Source organism: Pinus tabuliformis, chromosome 1_2 (assembly GCF_031772625.1).
Source record: "Pinus tabuliformis cultivar Carrire ecotype Pingquan chromosome 1_2, CPIR1, whole genome shotgun sequence".
NCBI classification, from domain to species: domain Eukaryota; kingdom Viridiplantae; phylum Streptophyta; class Pinopsida; order Pinales; family Pinaceae; genus Pinus; species Pinus tabuliformis.
Genome location: NC_142298.1, coordinates 430,254,734 through 430,271,345, shown reverse-complemented (window position 1 = coordinate 430,271,345; position 16,612 = coordinate 430,254,734). Strand labels below are relative to the sequence as shown.

Here is a 16,612-nt window from a genome sequence, read left to right as displayed (position 1 = left end):
GACCTAATTTCTTTTTCTCATTGTCTCATGGTTATTTTCTACTGCTCTTTCATGTTTAGTGGTTGAAATTTTCTTCTGTGTAATTGCTTAATGATAATAGATGTTATAAATATGTAATTGGTGCTAATTGATCATTGGAAGTAGTTATCCGTTGAAGAAAATTGTTCTAGTTTGTTTGCCCTAGAAATATCAACATGGTATCAGAGCTAAGAAAGATCGAAGAGCAGTCTAGGGAATGATAGAAGGCCAAATTCATGAATGAAGAGACCCTTTCTGCCTCTCGCTCTATTACCCATTGCTAATCAAGTCTAGTTTGAATTTCTGAGGTTAATTCTGGAAAAGAGTTCTGAGAAGACACCGAAGTGTTGTGGGTGATCTGAGCTTTCAAGAGACCTAAATTCCTTGGTACATGTCTATGCAAGTGGACTGAAATTCTAAGATTTATTGCTAGATCGAGGCCTGTGGTACAAGTGCTAGTTTGAAGACCTGTATTGATAATCTAAATAATGATGAACTGAGTTCCCTCATATCGAAGTTCTTTCTATGGTATGAATTTCTATGATCTGGTTACTATCCTAATTCTGAGGTTCGAATTTTGTAATTGATCCAAAACATGATCCGAGATTGCAATTGATCTGAATTTTGTGTTGAAATTTTATATGAAGATTCAAGTTCTTGTTGCATAGGATATTCTTGAATTCTTGTAAGATGCAAGTCTATATGATCACAAGCAAAATGATCCGAGCTCCAAGCCCGAGACATGAATCAATTTTGCGACCAAATCCGAGCCTCAGTAAAATTACAAGTTTGTGTGTGGAGTTTGTATGTCTCTGTGATGGAAGGTATCAAGTCTATTGTGAAATCAAGCCATCTCTAATCACATAAAGGTGACTAATACCGAGATGATGAGTATGATGTATCCCTCTGTCATCGTAGTGATTCGAAGTATCTTTGCGCAGATTGAGAGATCAAGTCTGGGCCCCTCTGTGGCGTACAAAATATATCCCTGTGGTATCCAAATTATTAACAAGGTGGAGGAAGGTTCGAAGCCTATAGATCCGTGTTATCCAAACTTGTATACCTCTGTGAAAAGAGAAGGTTCGAGTCTCCCTTTGTGATACATCTTTGATAGATCAAAAGGGTGATCGAGTTGTGTGACATTATTCAAATGAGCTAGTCTCATCATTATCCAAGCAACTGTGATGTGATCCGAGCTTGTTACTATGATGTGTTACTGTGGTATGATCCGAGGCTTATTACTGTGGCTAGTTCGAGCTCTGTGCTATGATCCAAATTCGAGCCTTTGTAGTGTCAAGCATGATCCAAATCTAGTATAAAAAATCTAATGAAAAATCTAACTTTTGTGATTCAGCCTAGTAATGCTGGTGGTCAGGAAAAGAATCTTTGTGGTGAAGAAAATTTACGTTGAAAATTTTCAAGTATCCATGGCATCCAAATGACATCTCTATAGTGTATCTCCTTTGATCAAAGTCATCTTTGTACGTTGATGATCAAAGTTCACTATATAAGGACGAGTTCTTGTGGCCAGGTTCTGCCTATTAAGGCCGAGTCCCTTATATGACTAAATCAGACATGTGGTACACTGATGTTTAAGGACCCATAAGAGGAAAATAATGGAGGTTCTTGTGACTGGTGTGAACACAATAGTCCGAACTGTGGTGATTGCAGAGGTCTGAAAAGAGGTTGAGATATGTGATGGTATATTTTATGTTGATAATTATATAGCAGCTATAGTTTAAGGTTTGTTCATAGTATGTTTGAAGAACATTCCTTTTGTTTTCCCTATGTATAGTCTCTGATAAGCAGTTGGGAGGATTATTAGTGGATTGTTGGTGAAGCCCTAATTATAGTGGTCCCTCGTTGTTGAGTTTGCTATCTCTGTGAAGATCAAGATCATCCAAACTATGGTTGTTCAAAAGTCTATGAAAGGAAAAGTCAAGTTTGAAATATGTTATCACTGTGACCATAAGCCTGAATTAAAAACCTAGTTTGTTATTGTGACAATATTAAGCCCTGTGGAAGACGTCCAAAATATGTATATCAGTCTCAGCTATTGAAAGGCAATTCGAGCCAAGTATTTATGATGTAGTAAAAGGTTTGAGTTACATATGTTGTCTGAAGTGAGGATTGAATTTCCTCTGTATATAAAAGACAGTCGAATAAACCTCATTAGGAAACCGACCTAAGGAGGATAAGAAATGAAGAGTTGAGCAACAACTGGTATTGATGTCATAGTTGATGACCTATCCTGTAGCAAGATCTAAAAGTTGTTTTCATTGCTCTTCTAAAGTAAGTTTGAAATGGGGAAATCTGAGACAGATGAAGATTGACTCGAATGCTCCATAATGTCGCGCTTCTATGAACAACATATTTGAAGTCATATGGATTGTAATAGCAAGCAAGGAAGGTCTCTTGAAGTCTTGCATTTAGGCGAAGTCCTGTATGATGATATGTATATTGCAAACATTGCTGATGATTCTCTTGAAGGGTTTCCATATTTGAAGATAATGCAACAATGAGTGTTGAAGAATTTGAAGATTCTATGGTATCTAAGGTTTGGTAGATTGGAAGCCTTGACTAGATTCTAGAGTTTTGAACATTGATTTGTTTAGGGTTTGTAAACCCTAGGTAGGGTTTGGAGAAGAAATCCTAGGGGTTATGGAGCAAACCCTAGAATTGATTGCTTCTGCTTGAAATAAGAAACCCTAACTCCTTGATGATGTGGACGAGTTTAACTCCTTGATGATGTGTACAAGTTTAACTCCTTGATGATGTGGACAAGGTTGACTGGATCCAAAATGGAAAGATCAAGAGGGAGCTGACACATTCTCAAGAGTTAAGTACTTTCTTGTTTTTATTGCTATTTCATTATGAGTCTCTTGCCTTTGTATGTCTTGCTTGGTTGTATTTGTTCTTCCTTGGCCATTGCAGGTACATAATGAAGACTACTAAGGTGTGGCAATTGTGGAAAAGGGATGGAAGAACAAATAGAAGACTTGTGATTGGATGAGCTTTGGACATAGAGGGAGCAAACAAGATTAACTTGATTGAAGCATGTTGTGATCCATGATGAAAAGAAGTCAATTGTAACTTCCAAGATGAAGATGGCTTGAAGTCTTGAAGGATGATGCTGATCCAAATCCACTGAAGATGAGCCCGTGAACTTTTTTGCTATGTGTTGATGATGTGTTTTCTGATAAGGGCAGAGCTCCTCTTCGTCCAATATATGAGGGAGCTATTTTTGTAAAGGCATGAGCTTGACGAAATTCTTGCTGACATTTGGCATAATAGACTGTGAGTTCTTGGACATCTCCATGATGAAAATGTTAAAGCTGCAAGAATCTGTGGTTGACTTGATGGATCTTTCTTTTTGGCTCGTTAAACCACCTGATTACTGACTCTAGTTGGATTGGATGTATTAAAGAAAGAGAAATCACTTCTGAGTGTCGTGGTGGTTTGAATGACTATGTTTCTATTGCATTTAGCATGATTGAAGCTGGAAATGTAGCTGATATATGAAGTAGTTTTGCTTCATAAATTGTTTGTTAATCTATTTGATCTTGTGCGAAAAAGTCAAGAGAAAGAAAAATAACGAAAAAGTCAAGAGAAAAGAAGAAGTCAAAGAAGAGAGAATTTTTTGTCACACGTGCGAATTCTACCCTAGTTTTCGTTGTTGGAAATGTAACTAGTTTCAGTCTTCATAATTGTTATTGTACTCATTTCAATATGTATATCTTATGTAACAAACAAAAGAAGAAAGAAAATATATTATTTTAAAGCAAGGGTTTCATGCTTCTTATTAATGGTCTTCTAGGTAAAAGCTTGTTCTTCATGCTTCTAGGGTTTGTTAGGTCATAAGATTTATTGTCATGAGTCAAGAGAATCAACATCATGATTATAAGATCCTTTCAAGCAAGATGTACCTTGTAAAAGAATTTATTTTGAGTCTAGAAGGTCCTGGAAACCTCCAAAGTAAAAGTCGTCCCTGGAAGCTACAAGTTGACCTAAAGGAGGGAATTTGACCCCCTTGGAAAGGCTATAAATAGAAGTGGAATCAACCTCATTTGGCACTCCCTCACTCACAAGTTTGATCTCTCAAGAAGAAGTTTGATCTGAAGCTGGGAGAAGCAAGAAAGGAACAGTGAAGGTCTAGAAGACAAGGAGAATTCGAGAGGAAGAAAAGTTTGTTTTTGTGGGCTCTATCTCTCTCACACGTGTGAAAACTAGGGTTTTTGCAGCTTCCATGAAGGTTGAAATTGCAAGTCCGAATTGCAGAAGATCAAGTTGCAGGGTCGAGTTGCTGGAAGAGTAAATACTTTGATTTGACTTCGTTGACCTTGGGAAATATTGTCTTGCTCAAAGGAGGATCCCTTGAAGATCTGTCTTAGGATTTCTGCACTAGGTACAGGATCGAAGTTGCATGTCTAAGTTGCAAGGTTGAAGTTGGCGGTGAAAGTAGTAGATGGAAGCTAGCTGATGCAAGATTGAGCCTTATTGATTTGATCCTATTAGAAGGGTTTCGTGAAGCGCTGACTTGGTGCTTGGAGGAGGACTTGGTCTAGGGTTTGGGACTTGATTGTCTCATTTGAAGCATATTCTATAAGAAGAGGAGATTTTGTGGGATTTCCCCTTGTAGGGGTTTTTCCTTGGCTTGGAGACTAATATTTGTGTCCGTTGTCTTTACTATTCTGCTCTTGATATTTGTTTGATGAAAAAGATCTAATAAAGAAAAGACAAGAAAATAAATACAGTTCATAAGCAAATATTAAGGACAAGGAAAATCTGAATTAATAGCTGCCATATTGCATTTTCCAACATTTGCCACACGTGCGAAGATACAGGTCTGCTGCAGGGGCCGAGAATTTCAAGAAGAGTTGTAGGTCCAAAAATCATAGTTTGATCAGATTTGTTAACCGTTGACCAACATTGACTTTGTTGAATTTGACTTGGTTAGGGAAGGTTGAAAAGAGGGCTGACTTGGGACTTGTCGAAGGACTTTGTCACTGTGTTTGGGTCTTGGAAGTCTCACTTTGATCTATTCTGTAAGAAGAGAAGATTTTATGGGTTTTCCCTGGGAGGGGTTTCACCCTAGCTTGGAGCCTATCTTTTGTGTTCATTGTCTTTTGGTGATCCTCATAGTTTATGATTTTGGTAATTGTTTGATGATCAAAACATAATAAATAGTAAGAAGAAGTCAACGCATAATCCCAAGCAATAGCCAAGTAAAAGAGAAATCAAGCCTAATTGCTGCCCTGAGGATTTCTCAACATGGTATTAGAGCTAAGGTGAGGATAAGTGTTAAATTATGGTATGCTCTATGCTTACAGTAGTTTACTTATTTTTCTTCTTATTAGCTACAGATTAGCAATCACATATACATTAAGTGCAGATAGAACATTAAATGATCAACAGAAAACAAGCCAAGACAAGAGACACAAGATGTGGCGGCTAGCTAGGGACAATCCCCAATGTGGGGAAACTCTTTGATCAAATCTTCTTTTATCTTCAATAGTTCAACAAAGAGAAATAGTACAAAATCTGAATTCTGTAATTTTATATCAGCAGCAGCAAACCCTAGATCAACAAAGTCAAACTTGGTCAAACTAGCTGAAATTGACCTCTAAAATACTTGGTCAATTTCCGGTCAACTTGTCCTCGAACAACCTGAAGAAAAAGCCTTTGAACAGCCCCAAAAGTTCAGTGAATTTGCAGATTTCTGAAGTCAACTTGCAGCCCTAAACTAGGACAGTCAACACTGGTCAAACCAAAGGTCAGATCACTTCAATTTTCGTGCCAAAAATTGCGGCCTGTCTAGGAGAGGCAACCACACCCAATCTGCACGTCTGGAAGATCAATGCTTGGTCAATGATGGTCAAAGGGATGACCTACTACCCTAGCGTCCTTCTTTCTGTGTCTTCTTTGCCCTAGGACGTCTTCCTTTCAGCCACACGTGTGAGCGAGAGAGGGGCTCCTTTTATGCGTAGGAGAGAGAGAGAGAAGATGAGTGAATTGAATTGTCCAAATGAGGAGAATGCTCCTTGTATTTGTATGCAAATGTTGAGGTTGAATAGATATGACTGTTGGGCTTCTGAGCCTACATAAGTTTGCTGGCCGACCTTGACAATTTGTACATAATCAAAATAAATTCATATCTCCATAAATACTTATCAGAATCGGATGATCTTTAGATCAATACACCACTCAACTAGGAAAAATATCAGAAGCCATAAATAAGGTGATGCACATGGAGTTTGGCCCTAGTTTCCAATTTTAACACTCCCTCTCAACTAGGGAGAACTCCATCTGCAATCCGTCACATTGTCGCTGTTATCCATCCATCAAATGCACTCTCCTGTACAGCTTGACCCCACTCTGCTTTGCTCTGCTCTGTTTGAACTATGAAGAAGAAGAAATGATCGAGGATGTGTTATACCATCCTCCACTGACCCGAAGTCAGTCTCAGAGTGTGAACCACTCTCATTGATCCCAGATTAGTATCATTGATCCCAGAACAATGGAGGTCATCCTAGCATAGGGAGTACGATAGATACAACGATGCGTCCATCGATAGTACTACTATGGTCCCTATCCTCATTTACTTGCTCATTGATCAGATGAGAGGTACTTCCCATGAGTCCCAGACTGCATGGGTAGGATGCCTCGACAGGAGAACTAATCATCCTGTCCACAGGAGAATGAATCATCTTGTCCAGTGGATGCCACGGAGAACTAATCATCCTGGCCTACAGGAGAACTAATCATGATCCAAGTGGATGTTGGTGGCCACCCACCTATCCCATTTGGACCCCCACAACTGTCTCTTTCAGTCTTTTCAGTTTCCTAAATTGCAGCACAGTTTACTATTTTTAGCAGTTTTTCGAGTCCTGAACTTCCGGAGCCGTTTTGAGGCCCTAAACGACGTTTTTTTGGGAATCTGGGGCAACATGGGTCCATGGATCGATGTTGCCTCCCAAAGTGGTAGTACTCTAATAGATCTTTCTAACGAGCTATTGTACGCGTCAAACGGAGATCGTATGCCAAAGTTACGACCCCGGGAAATTGATGTACCAATTTACCCAAACGGGGCCCACAATTTGGCGTTTCATCTTCTAGGGTTAGGTTTCGGGATGTGAAGGGTTTTACATTGTTTCTCAACAATAAATAGGCTTCGAGCCTCATTGTAACACAGTTTTAGAACAGTTCAGAGGCATGTAGCCACACATCTCTTCTCAGAGATAAGCTACCATCGCCCTAGCTGGTTTATTTCTATTTCCGGTTGTAAGCATATTTCAGTATTTTCCATTAATGAAATGAAGTATTATTTCCACTGCATCTTTGTGTATATGGTTATCTTTGTATTTTGTTGCGTTCCTGTTTAAATCCCGATCAGTGGTATCAGAGCGGTCTGCTTTTTCTCTGTTTTTCTTTGCATGTCCCCAACGAGGTCGGAATATAAGGAGTTAGGGATTGAACTGGTCGAACCTTTGCAAGACCAGCCTCGCAAATCCCGACGGCCTCCCATGGCGGATGAGAAGAAAGACGAGGGGGCAGGAGATCCTATCAAAATCTTGCTCGAAGAAGCGCTCGAGCGACAAAGGAACGCGATGATGGATAGCTTTGCGCAGATCCTTCAGCGGCTACCCAGAGGGGACGCATCGGCTTCCAACAGCGACTCTGGAAATGCCACACCATTCAAGGTACAAGTTAATTTTGAAATCCCCATATTCGAGGGTCAAATAGACGCAGATGTCGTAGATAAATGGTTAAATCTGCTAGATGGGTATTTTTCTGTTCATGAATTTTCAAATCGGGAAAAGATTGTTTTCGCTCTTCTCAAAGCAGCCCCCTACGTCAAGGACTGGTGGGAAACCTACTGCGAGCAGAAGGATGAAAGTACAGACTCACTATTTTCAGCCGCACCCACTTGGAATGACTTCCGGGATGCCATCAAGGAGTAGTACTACCCTGTCGGAAGCTATGAGGACAAATACATCAAATGGACCACACTGCGACAGGGACGAGACCAAGATGTGCCGGAGTTCACAAACATTTTTCATACCCTTCGCACACAGTTGGGTATCAAAGATACTGAGCTGCATCTGGTACTCAAATACCGCGGCTGCCTACACAGATACATCCAGGAAGAGATGGGGTTCTTGAACATCTCCTCACTTGGCACAGCATACCGATACGCTATCAAAATCGAGCAAAAGTTCAAACAGAAGAAGCGAGACTTTGAATCTGCAAATCCGAAGCCCAAAGGACAAAGCCAAGGCGGGATGACCCAAGACAACCTGTCGAAGCCACAAGAAAAGAACAATACCACGAAGCCGAAGAAGGACACAGGAAAGTGGTGTGAGTTCCACAAGAGTCCCACTCATAACACAAGTGAGTTTCGGACCAAGCAGTCGCTGGTGGCTGAGTTGAAGGCTTCCGAATCAGATGCATGTTCTGACCCTGAGCCAGAACCTGACAAGGGGAATAGCAAAGGGAAGCAGATCATTGATGCAGACCCCAGCGCCACTGTTGCCACTGCCAAGATCCAGAAGAATGAACCTGTAGATCCAGAAGAGGGGGAGCGTCTTTTCCACTCACAGATGTGGGTGAAGGGTTCGCCGCTGCAATTCATTGTCGACAGTGGCAGCCAAAAGAGCCTTATTTCAGCAGAGGTCATGAAGCGGTTGGGCCTACTGACTACACCACACCCACAGCCGTACAGTATTGGGTGGCTTCATGAAGGACGAGATCTCAAAGTTCGCCAGCAGTGCCGCCTTCCCTACAGCATTAAGCCCTTCACAGACGAGGTATTGTGTGATGTTACACCTCTGGATGTTTGCGATGTACTATTAGGCCAGCCATACTTGTGGAGGCGACATGCTGTGTATGAGTCAAGACCTCGCGCTGTCATTATTTCTTTGGGTGATTCATTATACAGGATACCGGAGGTAGCCCCACCTACCGCCACCTCTTTGATCACTGCTAAGAAAGGCAGCAAGCTCATCTCCCAGACCAGGAAATTCATCTGTCTGGCTCACTCCCAAAGTAAGGGGAAGATCGTTGCTACATCCATGACCCCCGCAAAGGGTTCCTCCATGCAGCAGCAACAACAAAGGGATACGGTCATGATAGAACACAGGAACAACTTCTTCTCACCCACAGGGATACCACACAAGTTTCAGATGGGCGACAAAGTTCGGTTACATCTGCAGAGGGAGCGCCTTACCAGAACCCATCAGAAACTCAGACCACTCCAACATGGTCCTTACACTAGTACCAAGGCTACGGGCAACAATGCTTTGAAGCACAACATTCCTCCATTCCTTCGCTTGCACGGAGTGTTCAATGTGGACCATTGTCGACCATGCTTTCCACCATTTCTTGGTACATTGTCCTAAAGGTACCATGTTTATTAAATTAGTGGATGCATCACCAGTGGATGCATCACCACATATAAAAGATGCAACAATGATATGTGATTTGTTAGATGGGTTCATCTGGGAGATTGGTGTGCAGAATGTGGTGCAAGTCATAACAGATTATGTAGCTAATTATGTGTCTGCCGATAGGATGCTTATGGAGAGGCATCACACATTGTTTTGGACTCTGTGTGCAACACATTGTTTTGGACTCCGTGTGCAACACATTGTATCGATTTGCTGCTTGAGGATATGGGGAAACTTTCCTTTGTCAAGGAGGTGATTGATATGGCTAGGAGCGTCCCCAAGTTTATTTATAGCCATGCTTTTGTTCTTAGCCTCATGAGGAGATACACTAGAGACAAGGAGTTGCGGCATCCTATAATCACACGTTTTGCCACCAACTTTATTACTCTTTAGTCTTTGCTTCGATGCCAGTTTGAGTTGAAGAAAATGTTTGTTTCTGATGGGTGGCGTGATTGTAGATACAACAGGAGACAGGACGAGAGAGCCATTGCAAAAATGGTGTAGATCTGGGGCCAACTGGGCATGATGGATCAACTGCATCCTCCTCCTCCAATGAGTGAACCACGAGCAATCTATGAATGGCTGTGGGGATCCATGGAGTGCAATTTGTTGTTGCGGAGGTCCATGGCGCTCAATGCTCACCCTACATGTGCCAATGTAGCCCTCTATAGGATTAGGACCCCGTATAGGGAGACCAAACCCAAGATGGAAATCATTTGCAATCTTGCATAAGATCTAATGCGTCCCATAGCCTTCCAGTACAACAAGTCATTAGAGAAATTGAGTAAATGAGCTTACCTAATCCTGGACCACAGGTGGGACTTCATAATGGCCTGCCCTTCCATAATGGGCTTCGGGCTTTGTTACCGGATTTGTCCACCCTGGGAAATGGATTCACGGATCCCCGGATCAGAAACGAATTTGGTTCCAGATTCACTTGGATACATAAAAACAGCTTTTTTAATGAGTGAAAATATCTTGGTAACGCCCTGACCTAGCAGTTTGTTAGAAGTCGACAATACATTGCACTCTAACCCGGATAACTTCTCGTTGGAAGCTCAGACAGTACGTGCACGTGTAGTGAATAATACGGCCAGAATGATGCGATTGGTATTAATATAGTTGGTTTTGGTATCTATAGACTTGGTCATATGACGCCGCTACTGGGTTTTTTATTTATTCGCAAGGCATATGCAGTTTCGCACATTTGAACTCATATAGTTACATGGTGGTTATCTTTTGGATATGTTATAATATTAATTTAATTATAAATATGTTATATTTTATTTACATTAATTTAATTATAACTTTATAAATCTGTTATATTTTATTGACATTAGTTTAGAAATGTTATAAAAGAATTCGTATAGTTACATGGTGTTTATATTTTAGATATGTTATAATATTATAATTTAATTATAAATATGCTATATTTTATTTATATTAATTTAATTATACTTTTATAGCTATGCTATAGTTTATTTACATTAATTTAATTAAACTTTTCAAATATGTTATACTTTATTTATATTAGTGTAGAAATGTTATAATTTTATAAAGCAATTTTCTTGTTTATATATATTATAAATTAATTATTCAAAATATAAAAAGTTTGTTATAAAATTATTTAAAATAATTTGTTATGTAGAAGTTTTAAAATTCGTAGATTATATTTATATTAAACTTTTATATATTATAAGCTTATTATTTAATTTATATAAAGTAATATGTGTGTTAAATTATCATTATTTATCATTTAAATAGTTTTGTAATATGTTATAGTTTATAATTTAATTTTTATAAAATAATTAATGCTATTTTAATTATGAAGTGTTGTATGTTTCTTCATGAAATTCATTGACACAATACAACTTGAGTGGGCGTGATCGTTAAGAGCATGTGTTTCCTCCTATGAGGTTACAAGTTCAAAACTAGAGGGGGTAGAGTATGTATACCTTCGTAGACTTAGTAGTCAAATCACTGCACGGAGGTGGGTCCCTTGTCCCACAAACAAGGGGGTCTCATACACCAATTTGGTGTCTGGCTTGGCCATGACTTTAAAATTGGATAATAATAATAATAATAATATAAACTCTATTATTGTTGATGGGTAGTGATCACAATAAATTTGGACATTAATATCAAAATTTTTACTATAAAAATATATTTATATTAATCGTACTTGTCGTTTCCTTGCTGTATCCGAATCCTGGCTTTTCAAAAATGATAAAATCAAGCTGATCCAGATTTGTATCCATATCTGAATTTATATCCGTATTGGAATCTTGGTAACTTAGGCTTCGGGATGTGCCAGTGTCTCCTAAACTCCAAATGGGGTTAACCAATAATCCTATTAGGTGGTTTCTACTTCTAAAGGGGGTAATATAGTCAAGGTACATCATTTAAGAGGTGGTGGCATGTGACAGATAGATGCATGGAGTAGGGAATTTGAAGGGGCAGCTCTGGGTCACATGCTGGGGTACAAGGGTAGCTAATAAGAGGGAAGTCCACACTTGGGTTTATAATGTGTAGGAGGGAGCAATCGTGGTACATGAGGTGCCCTGACCTTGATTTTTTCACCTTTAATTCCTTTTGCCTTTTTATGATTTTCTTTGATTAACTGCTCGACCCTCAAGGGGTTAGGGCATGATGTCTAAGGTATAACAGTGAATTCCCCCCTTTGAGGTGGGGTGGTTCATCGCCCACCAGGGGTTAGGACGATCATGGGTTCCTATATGATGAAGAAGGCTCATAGAACCTGTAGGAACCAGGGTGATGGCCATGATGATGGGGTAGAACTCATGTATTGGCTTTTGCCCATGTGCTAAATGTGTTTGTCTCGGCCGTCTTTTGTATTTTGTGGTACATTTTCCTGTTGAATGTATCCATATATGATTTTATCTTTTTTTTTTAGCTTCATCAACATCTAGCTTCATTCCAGGCCATGGCCCAAGATGTGGGCAAAGGGGAAGGGGCATGCTAACACTATGTGGACCCAGTGGAGGAATGTGCACCCAGGGGAGAGAAATGATGAATGGGGTAAAAATGAATGGAAAGAGGGTAATAAAAGTGGATAAAGGAGCGGGACCACAGAACCAAAATCGGGGTTTTTCGTGAAATACCATCCCTGGAACCAAATGGTCAATAAAAGAGATCCCACAGGACTAGAATCCAAGGTTAATTCCTAAAAGGGGTCTAGGGGACAAAAGCATAGACCTAGCCCATTCTTTCCGCCGAATCTCCCCATTAATCCATGCCCAAAAGTGTCCATGATAAGCAAACTACAATACTCAATTTCCAAATGACAAGGCATACCTTTAGATTTAGGAGGCCCACCTTCAAACATACGATCATGGCAGATGGGCGAGGGACCACATGGCTGGCTTAGGTGGCAGAGAAAAGGCATAATGAGCTAGCTGGTGGCTGCGGGCTGAGGACCATCTTGGATTTTTTTTTTTCTCCTCTGGGGATATCACCCACAAAATGGTGGGTAACAGGCCCCAAACATGGTGTAAAGTAAACATTTTTGGAGTATCTTGAAAGCTAACGATTCTTGGGCCTGTAGGGTCCTTGCTGGTTCTTTGGCTTTTCAAAGGAATTAGGCGAAGAGTGTTTCAATGTGTTATGGGTTTGGTAGAATTTGAGTTGGTTCATCTTCTTTGATTTTATGCCTTCGTCTCAGTTTTCCTTGATTTGTCAGTCCTGTACTGCCCTTGGTTCATGCCATTTCATTTCCATTATCTTCTTTATTTCTGCCTCTTGCTTTTCCAGTCTTTCATCATGTTGTTGCTTCTGTTTGTTTTTCTACTTAATGCCAGTAGGTGATTCCCCTTCCATTTGAATTGCTACATTGTCATAGCTTTTTGGATTTGTTGTCCTTACATGCACACAGATTGTATCAAGCAACCATGTGATGAAACATTCTATTTTCTGTGCTTCTGTTCCATCATACTGAAGTTATTCAATCAGTTTCTGAGTCAGGTGTCATAGTGGATCACCCCTTCCCCTTTCATCTTCTTTATATGCAAATAGTGATGGTTTTTTGTCCCAGTATGCATACATTTCCAGGGATTTTTTGACTACTTCTGGCCATGTGTTGAAAAATTTATGCTTTTTGCACTTTCAATACCATGTTAACACTGGTCTCCTTAGTGATCCTTTGAAGCTGGTCCATTTCTTTGCTTGATTAAATTCATTCACTACTTGCTAGAGTGATTCAAGAATAAATATGTGATCATCTCAGTCTGTGGATCCACCAAATAATGGTAGTTGTGACATGTCAGTTTTGTGTTTTCGCTGTGGTATTATTAGCTTCATTGGAGTTATATTATTGGGTCTTTAAAGTTTGTACCCCTTCATTATTCTTAGATGTGAGGGTTCTGGTAGCTCAGATGATAGATCTTGTTCTGTTTGTGGTATGTCCTTATGTTGGTTTTCTGGACATACTGTTTTGTCTGGCCACTTTTCTTCCTTATTTGGTTCAGGTGTTCTATGGTCTGGCTCTGTGTTGAAATCCTCCTTGGTGGCATTTTCAATGCCCTTAGCCCTTTTCTGCAATGAGAATACTATCCTTTTTTCTGTTATTTGGGCTTGGCCACGAAACTATTATCGATGTTCACCTACCAAGACTATTTGTGTTGATATGCTTCTTGCTATAGTGAAAAGTCATGGGTTGGAATGCCCCCCATGTGTTGTCTACTTTTCTTGTCACTTTCTCAATCTACCATAAAATGGGCATAACAAAATATCATCCATTCATTCACATAATGTCATCAATTCTATATGATTGTAATCATTGGAAACCATAGAACAGAAAGAGTTGTGTCCCAACTAAAGAGAACGAAATTTATACTGGGAAAAACCTGAAGACAAGGAAGAAAATTTCTCAAAAAGAAGTAAAATTTATCTTAGTTCAGTTATGTTGAATTCATGATAAAAAACCCTTGGTTTTCACGACGATAATTCTCTCTGATAGCCTCCAAACAGATATGGCTATCTTACAGCATAAACCTATACATGCTTTTGAAGACATGAAAAGGCATATATATTCTGATGATCTTCTATTTCTATCTATATCTATATTCTGTTTTCTTGCTTGGTTAATCTGTTAACCAAGCAAGTTCCATATTGTGCTTGTTTTGTTGGGAAAGATGTTAGTTTGGTGTTGGTTGGGGGTATCTATTTTAAACACTATTGCTTGTGACAGTGTCTTCAAAATCATTGATTTGAGATTCCTTGGCCATGATAACCTTTGATCTCACCTGAGTTGGATTTTCCAGTGTACAGAACTTTTGAAACCATGTATCTAAGAGGAATTTAGTCTTATCCAACCAGCAATGGAGGGAAGTCTGATTTGAATTCTGTGATTCCAGAAGAATTATTGTCTGAATTGAAACTGCTGTAACTTTGTTCGTTACATTGGTATCAGAGCATTCCTCTGAGTATACGAACTTTGTTTGTTACAACTGCCTTCATATTTCCTCATTATTCGTTCAACTCCCATCATGATAGCATTAGACTATGCTTGCCAAATTCATTAACGGCCAATTTAATTAAATATGAATGTGGCTGTTGTTTACTTATATATTCTGCAATTTAAATTTGTTTGTTACTTTGTACCATTGTCTAGAATTCTAGTTGTTGAAATTTGGTCAGTGTTTCACAGCATCCTCCATTCCTCCTTTCTCTTATCTTATTGAAAGTTACACATCCAAGTATCAGTGGTAAAATTTTCAAAAGAACAGAAATCAAATGAACACCTTTCTTTGCCCCCACTTGGAGATATGCTTAAACTATTTATTTCCTTGTGATTCCCAACATTATAAGAGTTTCAACATGCTTTGGCCTTGAGGGATCTATGCTTAATAATGCCTTTACAGTTTTTCTTGTTTTTATATTGCTGTAATAGAGGGACAATTATATTTCATGTATGTTGGAGGCTTGAACAACAAATGCCTGCCGTTGAGACCCTAACACGCCTAAGTCATGACAATTTTAGAAGGCTTAAGGATATAGGTACAGGCTTTTTAATCTATGAATCAAGCATGCACAAGTTTAGCATTGCAATGCTATTTTTTCATTTATAGATTTTAGAAAGGAAATTTTTAGTTGCTTTCTTTTTTCCTGGTTTTGTGACTGGTATTCAGATTCCTTCTTTAGGGGCAATTTAAAGATTGCTCAATAGCTCCTTGTGTGTTTGCAGCGTGCAGCAGAATATTTGTCTTCACACCTGAATTACACAGATCAATTCTTGCATTTGCATGCATACTGGGCTCGGTTAGAATATCAGCTTGGAGGGGATTTGGAAGCTGCTCGAGGAGTTTGGGAAAGCTTAATTAAGACATGGTATTATGCTATCCTTGACAACCTGTGTTTGGGATGATCTAAGAACTGTTATTGTTTTATTTTATAGTATTTTTCTCATTGTTCTTGCTGTGGTTACTTTTGTTGGAAATTACTTCAGTGGTGGGATGTTAGAGGCCTGGCAAGGCTATATAAACATGGAGCTGTTGGCTGGTAACATAAATGAGGCTCGGGCAATCTATAAGAAATGTTACAGCAGAAGATTCAAGGGTAGTGGTTCAGAGGTAAGAAGCTGAAATGACCATTTATCAGCGTAAAATGCTGACAACCTTCGCTGGCAATATTTTGTGTCTTGGTGTCTATATGATGTACCATGTATCACTCATTTCCAAGTGTACACAATTTTTCTGCATGAAATGCAATTGGACTTGTGATACGTTGTGATGATGAAAAGACAACTTAATTAGAAAATGGTGAGATAATCTTCTAATTTTACAGCATAAAATGTAAATGACACATGCCTAAACAATGTCATGCTCAATATTGAATGCACATAATTTTTGTGCATCAAAGTTAATTCTAGTCCAAATGAGATTTGTCATGATGAAGAATATATACATATCTACAAGCAGCTTAAATAACCCTTCAATTCTAGAGCTTAAAAAAGTGAGTGCTATCTTGCTAAACAATGTTCTTTTGTCCAAGTGCCTATCTCTATTTTTTTTCCATGTCTTAGTCATTCCCAAAATGCAGTTTATTTTCTAATTGATCCAACAGAAGCAAGGTGCACTCTACAGCCCAATGTTGGAGAGATTGTAAAGTCCACCCCGTGTCTATAGCACGGA

The 16,612-nt window shown here is 39.3% G+C and overlaps 1 protein-coding gene across 4 annotated transcripts in view; it reads left to right on the top strand.

The window, feature by feature from the left end:
- Positions 1-16,612, top strand: part of EMB140 (EMBRYO DEFECTIVE 140) — a 342,658-nt gene that overhangs the window by 198,468 nt on the left and 127,578 nt on the right. For all 4 annotated transcript variants that reach the window (XM_089395342.1, XM_089395341.1, XM_089395343.1 and 1 more), the window contains 2 exons: positions 15,667-15,809; positions 15,928-16,051. In XM_089395342.1, coding sequence (XP_089251468.1) covers positions 15,667-15,809; positions 15,928-16,051 — 267 coding nt within the window. The remainder of the gene's footprint in view (positions 1-15,666; positions 15,810-15,927; positions 16,052-16,612) is intronic.